This window comes from Chrysemys picta, chromosome 8, assembly GCF_011386835.1.
Source record: "Chrysemys picta bellii isolate R12L10 chromosome 8, ASM1138683v2, whole genome shotgun sequence".
NCBI classification, from domain to species: domain Eukaryota; kingdom Metazoa; phylum Chordata; order Testudines; family Emydidae; genus Chrysemys; species Chrysemys picta.
The window spans coordinates 15421061-15441337 of NC_088798.1; the positions used below are offsets into that span (position 1 = coordinate 15421061).

Consider the following 20277-nt stretch of genomic DNA (forward strand, 5'->3'; position numbering starts at 1 on the left):
GTCCATCTAGTCTAGCATCCTGTCCCTGAAAGTGGCCAGCACCAGATGCTTCAGAGGGAGGTATGAGAACCCCCACAGTATGCAAATATGAGATAAAATTCCCCACCCTGCTGAAGTATCATCCTGATCTCTAATAGTTAGAGATCGTCTTATACTCTGAAGCACAAGGTACAATACATATGCTATTCAGATATTTAGTAAATGGATTTCTGGAAATTGTGTGTTGCCTCTAAATTATGTTTTTTAATAGAGTTGTATGGTAGGTGTGATGGTAATCAAAGGTCACTTCCAACTTTGGGGTGATGGCTACTAGAAAGGTACCAAAGATGAAAGGATTGTGTTGTTTTCTATACCTTATCTTGTTATGTAGTCTTTGAAAACAATCCTGTTGTTCTCTTTCCATTTTTGAAGTGGTGTCCAGTGTTAAATATAACATGGATCTTTGCCAGGGAGTGGCTGCAATCAGAGAAGATTAATTATATGTGTGGGTGTAGAAAATTGCAGATGGGAACTTATTCAGACAATAAAATCTTTTCCTTTTAAGTAAACAGCACATTTGCTTAGAAAATTCTGTCAGCTTAAAAAATAAATAAATAAAAGAGAAGCAAACTCCCCAAGAGCTGCGATATCAAAAGTAAATAGTGCACCCGTTTAGAGGTAATTTTTTTTTTCCTCTTCACAGAAATAACTTACTGTTTGAATCTTGGAAATAAAAGGTTTTATTTCTAGGTCATTAAAACAAGTTTCATTTTCTGATTCCCATTAAATGTCTGGGCTGTGTGGTGCAGAGAGTTGAAATGTGTACTTTCCTGAACAGCCAGAAGGCCTGATTCAGTGTCCAGTGAAGTCAACAGAAAAACTCCTCATTCACTTCAGTGGAAATTGGACTCAGCCCTTAATGAACCACAGTTATCAAAGGCGTTGACTCGTTTGATAACTGAGATTTGGAAACACTAATGGAATGCCTCTGTCTGTTAGTCAAAACCAGAGTTGTGGTGAAGTAAACCCCTCAAGAATTGTGCTGTAGTTGCTATGCCTCCAATAGGCTTAACCCTTCATGAACTTGAATGCACTCTAATGGGGATGAAAGGGAAAAACTGTTTTACATTTTTAAATAAAAGCCATGCCACCAATTCAATGGGGGATTTCAGACTTTTCCAGATGTGGGGCGAACACAGCTGGTGAAACAAAAGTTCACAATTCCCATCAAGGTTTAGTTTTTGTTGAGTGTGAAGTGATCTCTCGGGGCCAGGCAAGTCTACTGAGTCAGCAAGATTAGAGAGTGATAGAGAAAAAAGGAGCATGGTAGAAACTCAAACCAACATTTAAAATATATTTGCTTGAAGGGTTGTGAAATCTCTGTCAAATGCAGCACTTCATCATGTTTTTGATTTGCCAACATATCACAGAGAAAAACAGAACACGGAGAAAGAAAAAGACCTATTGTTCTGAAAGGGGAAGAGATTGTTGCCTTGTATTGTCTAATTAAATTGAATTAATCCTCATTAAATTTTATTTATCTGAACAGTAGCTCACAAACTGTGCATGTTAGTGAGCTAGCTGGACTGGCAGCTTTTGCCGGATTCTCACATCTTTAATTCAGAGCTGTTCATTTGAAATAGTTTGAGACTTGTGTCCCAATCCTACTGCAGCTGATGTCTATCCCAAAACTCACATTGACCTCAGTGTAAACAGGAATAGAGCTGTTAATCACCATACGCAAATGGAAGGAAATCCACAGTATACTTACATTTTTGCCATCCAGAGTTTCTAAGGATTCTTATAATTGGGGAGCAAACTTTGATGTTGCTGTGCTATTACGCAGTTAACTTTTAAAAAATCTAAACCTTAGGGTGATTATTTTATTCTGCAAATATAAAGGTTACACAAATAAAAACTATGATGCGGAGGAGAATTCATAAAACTATTGGCTGTGCCAATACGGATTACAATAATTTCTGTGTTGACTTTCATTGGCTATGTTTAAATCCTTAGAGCTACAAAGATTTGAATGGGGCCCCAGCATACAATTGGAATGTGTCTGCTATTTGTCCCAAACAGTCTTCCCCACCTGTCTTTTTTTGTTTGATATATTTAGTGTATATCAAAAGGGGAAAAAAAAACATTTCAGGTTAAAGTCACATTTATGCTAAGAAAATGAGTTCAGACAAGCAGGGGTTTCTTTTGGATTTTTTTTTTTTTTTTTTTGGTCAGAGGTAATTTAAAAAAGCAAAACCCCTGATAACATGTTTTAAATATTAGAAATTTTGCATTTATACAGTTTAGTGGATGGAGCTGATGGTGTTTACAGAGCCTGCCATGTTTCAGTTTGTATAAATGCAATTAAAGAGCTGTTGAATAGGTGAAATGAGTAAAATGCAGATAGCCTCATGTGAAATGTATTGGACCCAGACTTGTGTGGCCCTGTGGTTTAAAACTAATCTGCCTGGGAAATCTAGAGTAGCAACAGAGTGACAACAGGTGCAGCTCTTCTTACACTGCTGTGAACTTAACCCACCCCTCTTTCTTTGATTCTCTTCACCAAACATCCCGCATGGGCAGCATTTCATAAATTTTATAGCAGTATGATACTGTTTCAAGGCTAAACGACTAGGTGCCAGATTTTCTCTCCTTCTGACTGAGAAATGTCACCTCATGGTGAACTTACCCGCTTTACCCACTCCCCACAAAGAGGACAATATGTAGTGTAGGCACAGACATTGCTGTGTCAAGCATAAACAACGTCAGTGTGCGTAGAACTAATAATTTGGTTCCATTTCAGAAAGGTCATGAATTAACATGTACAGCCATACCCATAAAGAGGAACATATAATTGTGTGTTCTCTTATTGCCCTGTGATAACCTGTGCTGCTCTTCAGGCTTCCACAACACCAACACCCAGTACTTTTGAATACAAAGTATTGCTGGAGGGGATACATGTGCTGTATCTCAGTGTTCTGTCTGGGGCATTTTTGTAAAAACCACAATCAGTTTTATGACTGCATCAGAGCAGTAATGTTTCAGTAGAAAGCACTAAGACTATGGGTCGCATAATTTGGGGGGATACTAGTAACTTTTACAGGTGTCGGACCATGGAGAAGTTCAGCTGAGCAGAGCCTAAGTCCTGGGTTTTAATTTGAATGAATCTATTTAATTTTCAAGTTTGCAAAATTAATGGGAAAACATTTTTTGATGTTATCAGTCACGCTCCACTGTCACAGGTTTTCTCTTTGCTTTCAGAAACTCACACAGCTTTCTTTGTTCTTGATGATTTGTGGCTTTAAAAAACTCTGGCCTACAAACCACAGAAAGCTACTCTGTGCAACTGCATGCTACCTATCTGGTACCTAACTGCAGCTTGCCCTAACTAGTCTAGCAATTGAACTGTGGATGAAATCCTCAGCAGGTGTAAATGAATGTAGCTACAATTACTTCAGTGGAGGTACGCCTATTTATATCAGCTTAGGGTCTGGCTCTGTCTGTCAGCATAGAACCCAGGCTTTGGGGAATACAAAGGGCCATCCTTCTATAAATTGTTAGTCGACAAAGAATTATCAGTATTTTTTTATTAAAATGTCCACTGTGACCTTGGGAGCATATTGAACATACATCAGCCTTGTCAGTTGTGACATACTTACTCTGAAATTGGTGCCTACAGAATATGCTTTTTGCATAAATTTTAAGTTTATCTCTGACCTGTTAGGACCATTGAACGAGATCCTTGTCCAATTAAAATCAGTGGCAAAACTTCCATTGACTTCATGGGGGCCAGGATTTAATGCTGACAGCTATTTTTCCATGCATGCTAGTTTTCTCTCAAATCCAAAATGTTAACATTTCATCTAGAGCTGGGGATGAATGTGAGGTGCAGTAGAAGCCTGATCCTGCAAGTCCTCTAGCTCAGGAATGCCACACATGGATGACCTGCTCATACCCTAGATCATTGTCCATAGTGGGCCAGACTTGACCTTTTAGATATCACCCTTGTGAATAGGGTAGGATGGCTCTGCATTACCCCACAAGCAGCACCAGGAAGCAAAGTGCCTCCCAAAGAACCGCTGCGTGCACCAGGAATGTGCCTATTGCTACACCCTTTCACTGAGTGCAGCATATGTTCGCATGCATGGGAGGCCAGTTCAAATGACTGGTGTGGAGTACTAGGGAGTCATGTCCATGCTTCCTTCCACTCCCTTTGGAGTGTGGGTGTTAGTGGGGAGCAATCACTGGTTTCAGCAGACCACAGAGATTGCAAATGTGGCAGGACCTTGCATGGGGGAAGATACTGGACAGGGCGGCTTCTTGTGCTTTTCAGCTTCCATACATGCTTACAGAGAGGCGAGGCACAATCTGGCCCTAAGCATCTGCAAAGAGACCCAGTCTGATTTTATTCAAGAGTTTAAGCCAATGGGAGCTAAACACTAGTGCTGGGGGATCTTAAAATGTTTGGAAGTTCAGGTTTCATGTGGGTAACCACCCCAAAAGTCTGGAGTCTTGTACGCTATCTGAAACTCATGGGTCTCTGATGGGGACAGGCTGCCAGTGAGATTTTCCGGATCTTCCAGCTTCTGGTCATGCTGGAAATTATGTAATAGCAATATTTCTTGCAGTATTTTGGCACATCCACCTTCAGTCCTCATGGAAACATGGATGTGCCAGGGCTCAGCAGAAAGTTAGAAAATAATGGAAAGGGATGTGTGGTATGGCCCCTCACAGATCAGTCTGCTTTGTAATGACTATAACGGGGATTCTTTCCTGAAGCTGTTGGGCACAGGGAAGACCCTGGAGTTCTTTGTAGATCCCAGACTAGTGCTTGCAGAAATTTTTCAGGAGTAACATTTTCCTGTTGAAAAATGTGGTTTTATTGAAATAGAAATTTTCCATGGGAAAAAGTTGATTTTTGATAGTTTTCTGGTTTCTCCTGATGGCAAAACTTTAAACACACAATTTTTGTTCAGAATTGATAGTAGAAAATTTTCACTTCATTTTGTTTAGAAAATTCCTGAGGATAATCAAGTTTCACGACCAGGTCTATCCCAGACTGACTAAACACAGTCCGTGCGGCCTAGGGAACCCACTCCAAGATTCCAGAAGCCTGGATTAAGCAGTTATAAAGGGACTGCTGACTACATTACAGAATCTTAACTGAACTTTCTTGAACTTTATTGGTTCTGGATGATGGTTGGGAAAGAAGAGGGGGAGGGTGTTTACTTTATATCACAAGTCTTGATGTTTAAAGCCAAAAAATACTTCTAACCATTCAGTCAGAAAAGTGACAGGAATATACCACAATGAACAGTACCAATTCTTTTTATCTCAGTCCTTCATCACATATCAGCCGCTGGTCACAGGCTTTATGAAAAGCAGGTGCTTTTGAGATGCAGCTTATTCGACCCCTTTTAACTATCACCATTTTGATTTTTTGATTTATTCTTTGAGAATTGTGCTGTGTCTCTCTCAGAGGATCCATTGGATAAGGGTTTCTATGAGTGGTTCCAAATCAAGCTAGTATTTATATATCTGTTTTGGTCTATTTACAATGTGCCCGTCCAAAGATTGGGATCCATGTACTAAATATTTAAACATCCAAGAAGCAATGGTCTCAAGTTGCAGTGGGAGAGGTCTAGGTTGAATATTAGGAAACTATTTCACTAGGAGGGTGGTGAAGCACTGGAATGGGTTACCTAGGGAGTTGGTAGAATTTCCATCCTTAGAGGCTTTTAAGGCCTGGCTTGACAAAGCCTTGACTGGGAATATTTAGTTGGTGTTGGTCCTGCTTTGAGTAGGGGGTTGGACTAGATGACCTCCTGAGGTCTCTTCCAACCCTAATATTCTATGATTCTATGAGTCTATCCCTCCCTCCCCATAAAACATACAAATTGGACTCCTGTGCAGAACTATAAAAACTCTCCCGAATGTCCCACCACATCTTCCTAGCCAACATTTTTTCTTCCAACCGAGAGTACCAGATAGAACAGATAAGTGCTGCACAGGAACAGAAGGTCACCACATTTAGGCAGTTGGATCCAGGGGTGAAGTCAGTTTCAAGTTATAGACTTGTCCCAGAGAGCCTATTGATAGAGCCCTGCGCAGATACAAAATGTGTATCCGCATCCGATCCGCAAACATGGTCTGTGGATGTAAAGCGGATATCTGCAGATTTGCAGGGTTGACTCTAGCCTTTTAAACTATTAGGTCAGGCATCTCAGTTGACCACAGCTGCCATGGTATCATCCAGCAAAAGAGATTCGGAGGTCACCCTGGTCCAAACTGTTTAAAGCTTTATGCTTCAGTTAAGTTGTTAACGTTTACTTGGCAATGAATTCTCAGCTGCATGTAGACTTTTGGCATCTACTTTCACAGCTTTGAGCTTTCCCCTGTGAGCAAGCACCTCAAGATGTGTACTACAGCTGTGGCCCTTTGAGGCCAGCACATTGCAGGTTGAGCAAAACTGCTTTGATGCATTACCTAAAACTTGAGACGACTCTTCACGAGAAAAGCAAAATAGCACAGTCATTAAGCATGTTATCTGGTTTCTTGGGAACAAAGGGTCTTGTATTGTGCATTTAATATAAAGCCATCAAAATGCAGGTATAAGTAAATAAGAATTAGCATTGTTAATTATGTCCCTTCAGTAAGCACACTTAATTGATTAATCGTATGCATGTAGGGTGAAATTTAGGGCCTGATATGACTCTGGAGCATATCAGTTTCTCATGGCTAATACATATTCACTGTCACCCTATAGTGGTGTACTGAGGGAATACCCAGTAAGGCATATTACAGTATGTACATACCTACTGATTAAATATTAGTTATGTGCATTTATTACAGACATCACTACTGTATGTGAACACTATACATATGTTAGGTTACAAACAAATATACATTTTGTATCTATAAGGAGCTAACCCCCCCTAACCTCCTTGCAATTAACCTGAATACTAAGAGTACTGTGTATAAATACACTCTGGCCCAGAGTCTCCTCCCCTTACTCACCTTTATTTCAGTGGAATAGCTTGCATGGCAAGGTGCTACTCAGTGCACGCAGGGTGGCAGAATTGGGCTCTGTGTAATTATATTTTTTAAAAGCATCTTCAAAGTCAGTGGAGGCGGATTCAGCTCTGTCACATGGTAGGCTAGCCTCTTCAGATGAAGCAGGTCTAGCTCCCCCATGCTAGATCTGGTTTGCCAAGTTGGGCCAATTAAGAGGGTGGGGAGCACCTGGGCAGTCAGCAAGGCCATGTCTAAGTAGCAAGCTTACAGCGGCACAGCTGTACCGATGCAGCTACGCTGCTGTAGCTACTCTGTGCCGACAGGAGAGAGCTCTCCCATGGACATCATAAAGCCATCTCCATGAGTGGCGGTAGCTATGTCGGCAGGAGAAGCTCTCCCGCCCACATAGCGCTGTGCACACTGCCACTTATGCCGGTGAAACTTATGTCACTCGGGGAGGGGTGGGGGGTTCACACCCCTGAGCGACATACATTTTGCCGACATAAGTGGTACTGTAGACATGGCTTTAGGAAGTGGGATGCTCAGGGAACTGGAGCAGCTGGAAGTCCCCTGGGAGTGGCTGCCAAAGCCCCTGATAAAACTGCCTGAAAAGAGACACTGGGTGTAGCAGTGGGTACTTCACGAGCTGGGGAAAAGCTAGCACCTTACAAACTCCCATTAAATACAGAGACTCAGTGGGAGTTCCATTGGGCTCCTAGAGAGTTCGAAGCCTTACTCCTTAGCTCCTATATAGCCCTCTCATCCATGTTATTTATGCATTTGTATTATTGTTCTGCCTACGAGCCCGTTATGGACGAGGACCACATTGTGCTAGGCGCTGTACAAACATAGAACAAAATGACAGTCCCTGCCCGAAAGAGCTTACAATCTAAGTACAATACTAATAGATAATAGATGGATACAGACAGACACAGATGAAGGAATACAAGTCAACAATGAGACCGTATTGGTCAGCATGATAGGCAGTGGCCCCAGTACATTAGCAGCTGCATATAGATCTCAAAGCATTTGTCAAGCTAGCACCTAAATAAAGAGGTGTCGTCATAATTCAGAGCACAGAGAACTAGTTAAATAGTCATTTATGATTTTACTTTGCTATGATTTGGTAATTACCATATTTTGGAAAGCCCTGCAATATTATTATTTATTTACTTTTTATGTAAAATCTTCCTAAAATGGTGAAAGGCTTTTACTTATTTGTTTATAATTGGAAGGATCAGGTTAATTTGAGAAAAATGTTTGGCTTTTTTTACCATGCTCCTATGCTGAGAATTTATTTATTTATACAATTTCTGTCAAGGATCCTAGTTGAACTTTAAGGTCTGTCTTTTAAACCCCTGGAAACTGGAGTTTCTTATACCAACAGTATCATAGCTGTAGTTACATGTCACATATTTTTTATTTTGCGGTATGTTTGTTTTCAAGTCAGAGAGAATGATAATTGATCGAGCCATTCTTTAACCATAGAACAGGGCAGATTCAAAACTCAGATACAGGCAGAACCCTGTTTGAACTAGCTTGTGCTCCAGGTACTTTGTGAGAAGCCTGAGAACTTTAACCCCAAAGTGATCTTTGTCTCTCCATGTTTATTAGCATGTAACTAGTCATTCCCATTTCAGTTTCTCCAAATGACTAATACGCATCATGTCATTTGTTTGTTGCAAACTGTTGTACAAAAATAGAATGGAAACCACACATATGGGAAATGTCACTATAATTAGGATGATGTATCTTTTTTTTTTTTTTTTTTTTTTTTTTTTTTTTACAGATCAGTTTTGTAAATAAGCATCAAGAGTCATAAAATTATAGAAACATATGGGAATGCTAAAGAAATGGAATAAAATGTAACATGATCCTCCTCAAATGTACTTTAGCTCTCTGGAGAAGAAACCATACCAGGACTGAGCAGCATGTAGTTTTGCCACAGAAGAAGAAAGGAACTTTTCCAGTTCTTATTTGTCTTAATCATTTATCTTATAGCAACATCTAGAAAACTAGAATTTGATTTGTATTTGGGACTGAATAAAAAGTAGCCTCAGTATTTGTTTCCATTAATGTTTTTGAGGAGAGAAGAATTCTCAGTTCCATTGCATTTGGGCCTAGTACAATGCAGGGGCCTATTAAATAGCCAGAGATTATGGTTTCGTCCAACTCTGAGGTTTGAAATGGCTACACTTATTTTAGAAACGAAGCGTGGTAGGATCGGGTCAGATAGACTAAATCCCATATAGCTTACTATGGAGGTGGGGGGGTCTTTTGTGGACAAAACTGTGAAGTAAGAGATTCTCTATATTCTGAATGGACAATAAAAATCCCATGGCAGTTTTCATAAGAGTAAATGTTTGACTTGGTGTCCTAAGCTAAAAATCCTCCCACCAGCCATTCATACACCTTTGTGCAAGGTATAATGTGTAAGCAATTGGTTGCTGTCCTCCAACCCAGACTCAAGTGCATTTTATTGGTGCTATTTGTATATATTGAGGTTTGCAACATTGGGATACTTCAGGATGAATGAATCTAAAATATATTGTTGCTACTATATAGCTGTTTCTTGTTTTATACTTAGATTTTTGGCTTTTTGGGCTAGGGACTGTCTGTTTGTGCTAGGCACTGAACAATCACAGAACAATGGGTCCTGGTCCATGACCTAGGGCTTCTAGGTGATAGATAGATAGATAGAGATATAGATAGATATAGACACCACCACCCCCCAAACATTGTTTATATTATTGTGGCGTGTGTGTTGTAATGAACTTTTAGTTTAATTCCCCTTGTTAGGCCTATAGGAAGTTTTTGGGAGGAAGGGGTCGGGGAGAGAGGATATTTATAACATTTTTGTTATTTGCAAGGAAATATAGCACCAGATGCCATGAATAAGTTGTATAAAAAAATAGCAAAGAAGCACTTGTATTTTTAACATTTCTTTAAATCATAGCATCTGAATAAAAGTAATCTTTCAACAGAAGTAAATTTAAGCTAAAACACAAGTAATACATAATTCGTAAAATAAGATCTAAAAGAAATGTAATAGCCAAGTATGCATCTCTTGAAACCAATCACAGCACTCATGTAACATTTCACCGAGACACAGCCAGCTTGCATGTAGTCCACAATGACACCTCCAAGTCTACAGGTAGTTGACTTTTTCAGCACCGATTAGAATTATTAACACCTTTTGGTTAACTGATTTTACAGAGCACAATTAAAAATGATCTCCTAGGGCGCCTTAAATCTTCAGTAAGACAACAGTCTGTTCGTTGCACGGTATCTTGTCACTCTTAGTTATTTATGGTTTTTTGCTATAAGGTAAGTTTGGGGAGGGGAAAAATCCATTTTACAGTAGATAGTTAATTCTGCCTTGTGCCTTTATACTGTATCCTTATGACACTATCAGCACAGTGGGGCTCAAACAGTTCTATCATCAATGTTAATTGAAACAGTAACTTAACATTGTACTGGGTTGCATCACAGCTTATGTTGTTTCAGTATGTCACTGAACTGTCATCAAGTTCTGATGAAATACAGAGCCAGTGGCACTGAAACGTGAATGCACACTATACAGAAGCACTACTAGTTTGACTCTGTTTTTCTTTTACACACCAGGCCACAAAACTTTATGGGCCAAATTCAGTCCTGGTACAAGTCCCATTCCATTCACTGGGCACTTCCCTAAACTCCCTGCTGCATATATGGTGTTCAGGCTGCACTGTCCTTTTGGAATGTGCCTGATGTGCATGGCCTGTTCACTTGGCTGGTGTATGCGGAGGGGAGGGGTGGCCATGTGCAGAGCTCCTATTGGTGGGGGAACACCTTTAAAAATAGGTCCTTTTTAAGGTGTCTCAAATTGGGCCACCAAAATCAATAGTCACTTTTGCAAATTTTGTCCCAAGGTTCCTTGTAGCCAATCCGCTACTGTGTCATTCCCTGCAAACTTCCTACGTTTCATGAGCTAATGAACTAGTGTAATAAGTGTCCTGATTCTGGATTTATGTCTTTTCTCATTAGATCTCTCTGTCCATTGGTGTGCAAATGGACATATTCCCCAGAGAAGGGCTGGGATGATAGTTTCTGGAAGGTGATTGGTTTAGAAGATTTGGTGGCAGATAAGTATGAAAAATAGGTAAATGAAGTTATTTTAAAAAATTAAATCCATATCCTGTATTATTGTTTATTAGTTGTGTCAGCAGAAAAGTATCAGGCCTTACTGAAACTAGATATGAATGGGCAAAAAACTATAAGATTGGGTGCCCCCTGGTATATCTCCCAAGTACACTCTTTACCTGTAGATGTCATGAAATGTAGTGGTGGAAACCTTGTGATACAGAATTATTAATATTGCTGAAAGAATCACTTTGGGAAAGCTATTCTTAAAAGCATGACATCATCACATTGGCCAGTCAGCATTGTTGACTGGTTTGATATCATTTACTGATGTACTTGAATAGGTTCTTGGGGAGCTGAGGAGAAGCATGGGCATGGGAATTGGTCACTCCTGAAAACTCCAGCACTGATACCAACTTTCCTTGTGGCTTTAACAAAATCACTTAGGTCAAAATGTTCAAACATTTCCACTAAACTATTCTGATCGTGAGAGACATACTGGCAGGGCTTGATTTTTTTCAAAGGGGATACCTACTGACGTCTCCCATCAACTTCACCTGGAGTTGTGGGTTGGTCGCACTTCTGACAATCAGGCCCAAATGGTTTCAAAATGGCCACCCCAAAATTGAGCAATTTCTACAGCAGGCGCAGAAGAATATGGGAACCTTAGCACTTGAATTTGTTCAATAAGCTTCTAACACTGGGACACCAGCCACTATGCCAATGAAGATAATGATAATGCCTGTAGCTATTGTTATCATATTTTGTGACCTGCACCAACCATGCTTATGAAAGCTTTTGAGAAAGATCTTTCTCTGCTTTGTAGTGTCTTCATGGGGCTGTTTGACTTGCTCAGGGCCTAAGTTTAATTAGAATGTTAGCCTTGTAACAATACCTACAGCAAATATTCATTAAAAATCCATAATGTTAATTTACCAGAAAATTTCCAGGGTAACGTTATTAGACTTTCTCTGTTAAGTTAATGGACTTTTAATGGATGTCCTAAGCAGACATGTCATTAACAAGAATATTATGGTACACAAATTCAAATATGTCCATTCATCAAAGTTAATCATCTGAAATTTCCTCTAGATTTTTTTTAAATGTCTGGCACTTTGAACAAGTTTCTACAACAGTTGCAGTGTAGTAACATGAAATAGAAATAATTTAGGAATGACTTGATAGCAGCAATGCAATTGGTAAATCTTTCCAATAGTCACAAATGGATGCTTTAAGTAATATTTAGGCCTCTATGAAAGCCTCCCCTGTATAGCTTTCAACATCTCCACTGCTCATTAAAACATTTATACTGTGGTATAAACCCTGTTAACAGATTTGAGCATTTAGTATTTTGAGATTTTTAGCATAAATACAATTCCTATAACTCCAACCAGATGTAGCTTTTAGCAGATCGTTACTAAGCTAAAAGAACACATGCTGTAAATAAATGTTTGACCAGAAAATTGAACACCTCAGCAGCTGATGGTCTCATGGAAGAATATTTTTTAAATAAATTATTTATGAAGTGTAAGCTAAGGATCGAATACAATATTTATATGGTGCACTTCAAGGACAGTGCAAAGCAATTTACCATTTTAAGTAACTAAACATACATGTTTCAAATGATAAAGTAACCTTCAATAAAAAGGGCATGGTTGTAATGATGGAAACCACATAAAAATGAGCAACACAAGTATCCGAACTTAGAAGGGCTAAAATCTTAAATTTCAAATATAATAATGTTTACATTTCTCTTTTCTTTGAAACCGGGTGTTCACAGATGAACTACATAGGGAATTGGAATCTGTTTTTCTCACTCAAACAGAGAAACGCATTGCTCCATAAGTGGTTCCATTGACTTCAGTGGGACTATTGCTGGAGTAGTGTGCTACTTCGTAGGGGGCAGAGAGACAGAATCTGGCCCAGAGTATTTATAAGAAACTGTGTGATGGAACTCAATGCTTCCCATAAAAACAGCACATGAGGATAAAATGCTCATACACTCCACATATCAGGTGCGAATGTAAGAGTTACTTACAGCCAAATTCTGACACCTTTGCTCCTTATGCAATTACCTTGATTTTAGTGGGGCTATCCGAGGAGTAAAACGTTATTCAGTGTGAATAATGGTTTCAGCACCTTGCCTGAAGTGATTGGGAAGCTATGGCCACTCCTACAAGTTTTATCTAAATTAGCTTTTAAACAAAAATAATCCCCAAACTGTTGAGCTTATTGAATGTATCCCCGAGTTAAGGTCCAAGGGTTAGATACTGGCTGTCCCTGTGTGGATGCATGAAAAGAGGAAGAGGGAGTAAGGAGCCTTCCGTGTTAACAGAAGTATGGAGGAAGGAGATGAAGTCCACCAATGACTGCTCCTCCGCAACTGAAGGAAATTGATCTTGTGGGCTATGTCCATTACATCTTAATGGATGGTTTCAGCTCAGTGCTTCAGAAGAGTCTAAAAGAAACAGCCATTCTAAGGTCCGTGCGATATGCTCTGGGGAGAAATTCCTTCCTGGCCTTCCCATTTTTATTACTGTCATTCCCAGAAGTGCTGCTTCTGGACAGCGTACTTCTAGGAATTAGGTTACAGAGCCAGAAACTTCAATTCTCTGGAATGGCATCACAGTTCATGAGCTGTTCTTTTTCAGAGAGTGTGCAGGCTGAGCACATAGGCTGATTGCATTGTTTGGCTGGGGAGAAGGTTGGATAAAGCAGTTGGGATGACCTCAGCTCTTTACTTCAGTTATTTAAGGCCTTCAGCATTGCCTGGAGCTAGCTACCCCTCAGTTGACACTTTGCCGCAAACCTCAGCTGGACTGTAGGACTTCGAACCCCCCAGAATAGGACTGTCTTGTAGTGTGCAAGACTCTTGGTTACTTTGCTGGTGCCCGTATTGATTTTAAGTAGGGAAATAGAATGTACTGTATATAGACTTGGTCCCATAGAAGTAAATGGGAGTTCTGCCATTAAGTGCAATGAGAGCACGATCAGGCCCCATGTGCCCTTTAATTCTGTCTGCTACTTCGACAGGACATAATCCTGCTGCAAGGTGCTGAACAGCCTCAGCTCCCATCGACTACAACAAATGGAATAAATTCCTGAGCAGGCGTTTCCAGAAGATCCTACATGCATATAGTTTGCAGTGTTGTTGTAGCGTATTGGTCCTTTTATGGGACCAGGTTCCATTGGTGGAAGAGTCTTGTCAACCCACAGGCCTTGGTCCAATAAAAGATATTACCTCACCCACCTTCTCTCTCTCATATGTAAGGCCCTACTTGAATTGCAGGATGATTGTCAAAAAATTGCAGCTGAGTTGTGGACAAGGCATGGAAAATTGTGGGAAACTAATAATGGACCTTATTATTTGTGGTAATACAGTCCATTGTTACTTTTGTGTGATTTTCTGCTGATGGCAGGCCATGGCTGAGATCAGGGGCTCCTGCAGTCAAAATTGTGGCGGAAGCCTAATATTGCAGAATCTGCCATTTCCGCAGCATCGCAAGTTAAGAAGGGCCTTACTTATATGCATAAAGTAAAAGTTATGCATGACCCAAGGAGGGGAACAGGCAGTAGGTCAAAGTATCCTTGAAAACCCAGGAGCTCTGGAGATTGTAAAACCAAGCTAGAAAGCAATAAGCATGAGACGAGAAATGGGACACTGTCACATTCTTCTTAAATAAATACATAAATCTAATTCCCCTAATAGAATTTCCCATTTGCTCTAGTGCACAATGTAGCCAGAACCCCACACCTCTATTCAAGGTTTGTTTATCCTAAATTCTTATGTGAACTTACTGTATTTTAATGCCATCACAATCCCACTGAAAGAGAGAGACTGGCATTTTACTTAAATGCCTTTAATGCAGTTTGCTTAAAATCTTAGCAGCACTCAACTGCAATAGTCATTTTGTTGTCAAACAAAACAAAAAAATCAGAGGAAAATTAGCTGAGCCTTCTTTTATTGTTTACAGAAGCGAATTGTTGTTACTGAATATAGAATAGGCAAACACAACATGTTTTTCTAATCTCTGATGAGAACAATCTTCCCTCCAATGAGAGGAAACTATAGCTGGATAGTTATGACTGGAATATAAAACAGTTTTTTTCAAGTGCTCTTAACTTTCAGGACATTGAAAAGAATTTGTGGAAATTACAAGAGAATAGTTACTGTATGTTCTGAACTAGTGCATATTATAAAATGTATTTTTAAAGGGCAAGACATTTCATGTATCCACAGTGTTGCTTGTGGTTTCAGGTAATACGCTCCTTTTAGTTTCACTCTAGCTTGACATGTGACCTTGTTGAAAAGAGACCCTTCACCGTTGGCCTTTAGGATCTCCCCTGAACCTTTCCCACATCAAATGGTGGTTTCTGCTGTGAAAATACAAGCCTTCTGACCTTTTATTACCCAGAGCAGTTTGACTTTGCAGGGAATCCACACAATAGGCTCCTGTGGTCACTTCTGCATGTCTAGAATTTACTAATAACATTGTTGAAATTGTAGATTCATATGCAGAGTTGCTGCAAACTTTATTGACCTCATTAATGTGCCCGCTGCAAACAAACAGTAGAAGACAGCTTGCATCGAAAACCCCCACAGGCACTAGCACTTATCTGCTGTGGTGAGATCGCATGATGAGCATCTTTTTGTGGCATTATAAAACCTAGAAAGACATTAGCAATTCTGTTAAAAGGACTGTAGAACATGAAATTTAGGTATTGAATTGTACAATGTATTGGGGGGTGAGGAGCAGGGAAGCCTGATAAATTTTCACCACCATCTCCTACTTCAGGGGCTACTTAAGGGACCAAATAATTTTATATTGTATCATAATAATTTATGCCTAACCTTCCCCACCCACCTCTTACCCACCAGAGGATGGTGCATTTGTCTCAGAGAAGAAAATATTGTAGGTATTGTAGAATAGTTATGTCTATTGGTGTAGTAACTTATGTGTTTTGATGTTGACATATTGCAGGGATACTTTATAAATAGATATTTACTGTCTCTTCATCTGTGATGGAGCTACATGCTGATTTTACTATATTTATGTTCACACCAAACTTAATACTCTGAAACATAGTCCTTCTGCCTGCTGAAAGATTATACAATCCTATTTCTCAATATTTTCAGAACCAGCTGTAAATAGAAACTTGTGGTCAGATATTCAAAGGTATTTAGGTACCTAAAGAGGCACATAAGCACTTAGTGGGATTTTCAAAAGCATCTAAGTAAGTTAGGCTCCTAAGTCTGATTGATTTCAGTGTGAGGTGCCTAACCTGCTTAGGTGCTTTTGAAAATCCTACTAGGTGCTTAAATACCTTTGAAAATCTGGACCTTGCGCAAGTCACTTGACCGCCTTTCAGCCCAGCTATAGAATAGCATGAAGAGCAGGACTTCACTGAAAACCAGATTTTCAAAGAGAGATGACTTTTCCCAGATAAACTACAACACAGGCGTAAAAGAATGCTCAGAGAGGGATACTTTAACAGTAGCTACTGGAATCAAGGGATACTGAACCATGACACGTAAGAGAGGTATTAATCCTTTGTAATCCGGACCCATGTCTGGTAACTGGGTCCAGGAAATAAAGACCAGCATCTTTTGTGTGTAACATATTTATTACAGATAATATAAAAGGCTCTAAGTCCTGAAATTAACATGTTTATAAAGATGTTTGTTGCATAATACCAATGTCATGATCCAAATAGGGTATTAGGAAAGGAATGGGTCTTGTGGTTAAAGCATAGGACTGGGAAACCTGGATATTTTAGTTTTATTCTTGACATTACTCCAAGCTTCCTTTGGGCAGGTTACTTAACTTCTCTCGGTCTCTGTTTCCTCATCTGTAAATAGGATAGTAGATCATCCTGGGTTTCACCAGCCTAGACTGAGATTGGCAGAAGTCATTCATCTCGTAGATTTTTGACCCTGCAGGGTATAGCATGAGCCAGGATCCCTACTGGCCATTATGCTTTCCTGTATATAAATGCCATCCTCCAAATGCTCCACCCAATTCCTTCATGACTGTGGTCAACAGAGGAACTCCCAGTCTTCCACGATTTCAGCACTGCATCAGCCTGTCTCCACAGTCACTTTCTGTCATTTTTGACCTTGTCCACCTGATTCTCAGATGGTTTTTGAGTTGATGCAAAGACTCTTCCCGCCCCCCCCCCCCCCCCGTGCTCCCTGCCTCCTGTTTTTTTAAGTGCTGTGGTGCTTGGGCGTGTCAATTTGAAACTATGGCTCTGTGTTTCAGTGCAAAGCCTGGCACACTGCAGCCCTTCCTTGGCACTGTGGCACTCAACTCCAGAGCTTTGGAGTTTTTTAACCTCAGTGCTTTGATGCGTAGCCTTGGACACTGCTGCTTTGGCACTCCGCCTTTGGGATCCTTGAATAGAAGGATCCACAGAAGAGCAAAGCAGGGTAGTTGTTTTTCTGAAAGTCACGCCACCCAAAGTTATTTCATTTGCAGCACTTGCTCTTAGACTGAGAATAAATACAGCCTTGGGCATACGCAAGGGAGCTCGCACCATCAGTGACTGAAGCTGTTTTCTCACTATGTACAAGTTGAAAAAACTTGGAGCTAAATTTTCAAACATAGGTGCCTAAGGGCTTGTCTAAACCATGTGTCAAAGGGCACCAGAAGGGTGTGATTTGTAAAGCTTGCTAACATGCTAACTGTCCCATCCTGGTGCGCTCTAAAAGGTACCCAGTTTGCATTATGTATCTTTTTAGCTCACACAAGCAGGGTCTACATGGGGCAGTTATAGCACAGTGCATTAGAGTATTTTACAAATCACACCCCTGTAGTGCAGGGGCGGGCAAACTTTTTGGCTGAGGGCCGCATCAGGTTTCGTAAATTGTACGGGGGGCGGTTAGGGGAGGAGGTTGTGGCCTGGCTTCACCTCGTATCTGCCCCCCCCCGGGACTCCTGCCCCATCCAGCCCCCCCGTTCCCTGATGGCCCCTCTGGGACCCCTGCCCCATCCACATACCCCCGCTCCCTGTCCCTGACTGCCCCAGGACCACCGCCACCCCATCCAACCCCTCCTCTCATTCCGGACGGCCCCCTAGGGACTCCTGCCCCATCCCACCACCCCTTCTCCCTGTCCCCTGACTGCCCCCGGAACCCCTGCCCCTGACTGCCCCCTGCCGCCCCGTCCAACCCCCCCCCCTCCTTCCTGACGGCCCCCCCGGGACCCCATGCATTCAAGTGAGTAATGGAGAATCTCTACTGGTTATTTGAACATGAAAATGTTAGGTGGATAAACACATCGTTGCTTTTGCAAGCACCTGCTTCCCTATGCAGAAGTATTGTTATTGCACGCATCTCCAGGTGGGGCTGTTACACATAGTCTTCTAAATTCTTGCAACCAAATTTGTCTCTTGGAAAGAAATGCTGCTGCTGTTGTTCTTTGGGTTAGGCAGAGGCAGTGTTAGGAGAACTCGTTCTCTTCCGTGGTCTCTGATTAGAGTTAATTCTTGAGGCAGAGTTGCTCCTGGAAACTCAGCACTGGTGTTGGGCTGAGGTTCCTGAAAGAAGGTGTTGCCCTGCTTGCTGTTTGAGCGCCTCATTTCAGGACTGGTGCATAGGTGTAAATAAAGCAAGTTACACGGAGTATAGCCAGACTCTGCATCACTGATCTTTCCTCCACTGGGAAGCCAACCCAGCCATCAGCTGCCACTTGACAGAGGGATGACACTTATGTTAGAATGGGATACTGGAGTCAGAAAAAGGGGAAGCAATATACATTTACGTGTGCCAAATGGATAATTGCATGACCAGACATGTAACCCTTTGTCTGTATTTGTTCGCTACTACCTGTATTTTCTTGGGTGCAGCTTACATGCCTTTGTTTGAAAAGGCACCCTTTGGATTTTCAGTTTGCTTGTGGACACATAGGAAGGAATACACAGTTGACACACTACCAGCAATGGTACCATAACAAAAGAACCATAAATAGGGAAGAGACCGGTACTGAATAAAGATGGAGAGCCATATGCTGCCCTTGTTTTTTTCACACAAGGGCAAGGACACTATCAGTTCGTATTCATGGATTTTCCTTTTCATTCTTATATCTGGGGGAGGAGAAGTTCTTATGCCTCCTATCCTCTAAAAGGGAAGGAGTTTAGCCCCTAGAGATCCCCCCCCTCTCCCCCACCCAGGATTCAGTAGAGGACAGAGCCACTGTGCAGAGCCTCTTTGTCTTCATACTGCTTCCTGACCACATCACCACCCTGAGCCTCCCATTCCATAGGAGCTGTTGTTCAGGAGTTGAGCTCTCCCAGGCTCCTGTGCTGGCAGGTAACCTGACCTTCTTTTCCTCTGGAGATGGAGTTTCCATTCTGGGTTGGGTGAATTGAACTAGTAATAACTGGTGCTCCAGAGAGTTGCCATTCCACAGGCCCTGCCCCTTTCCCATCCTTTCTAAGGCTATGGAGGCCACACACCACAGAACACATTGAGGGGCCTCCTTGAAGGTGAAGTCCTTCATTCCAGGCTTCTCTGATCCCAGTCCACTGGCTTCTGCTATCTGCTCAGAGAACCAAACAAGAACAAGAGCCTTAAAACACTGAGCTTTGCCCATGATCAAGAATAGTGAGTAAAAAACAAAGTTTTCTCAAAACAGATGATCCTATTTACATGTCGTTCCCCCCCACCACACACACACACACACACACACAATAAGTTACAATAAGCTGCAATTTCAAAAAAAATTTTAAAGGCTTGAATCACAGGATACTCAAGTGTTCGATACTGTCAAAATCCACAGAATTTACGAGTGAGTAGTGCTCCAAAAATGCCAAAGTTTCCTGTAATTTCAGTCCATCCAAGAGCTGTAGCAACTAGAAAGGGGATGAAGTTGGCACCATACGAAGAGGTACTCTATGGTGACTCGTCCCTGAAAGCCTCAGGCACTGCTTTATAATCTGTGAGTCAGCAGGAGCAAGTTTGAGAGAGAATTCGTCAGAGGAGATTGTTAGGGCTGATATCTCCTGGTAGGCTCTGTCATGCTGGTAAAGACACTGGAAGTGGAGAGGGAAGATTTAACTTACTGTCATGCTCTCATGAACCTGCATCAGCCGAAAGTAGGGAGGCTCTGCTTAATCGTTTGGTGTCGTGCACAGGAACTAGGCTGAATAGACTTCCCCCTG

The 20277-nt window shown here is 41.2% G+C and overlaps 1 protein-coding gene across 1 annotated transcript in view; it reads left to right on the forward strand.

Annotated features, from left to right (window-relative positions):
- Positions 1-20277, forward strand: part of FGGY (FGGY carbohydrate kinase domain containing) — a 197314-nt gene that overhangs the window by 63673 nt on the left and 113364 nt on the right. The window contains 2 exon segments of the mRNA XM_065553922.1: positions 11020-11134; position 12066. Of these exon segments, the coding sequence (XP_065409994.1) occupies positions 11020-11134; position 12066 (116 nt within the window).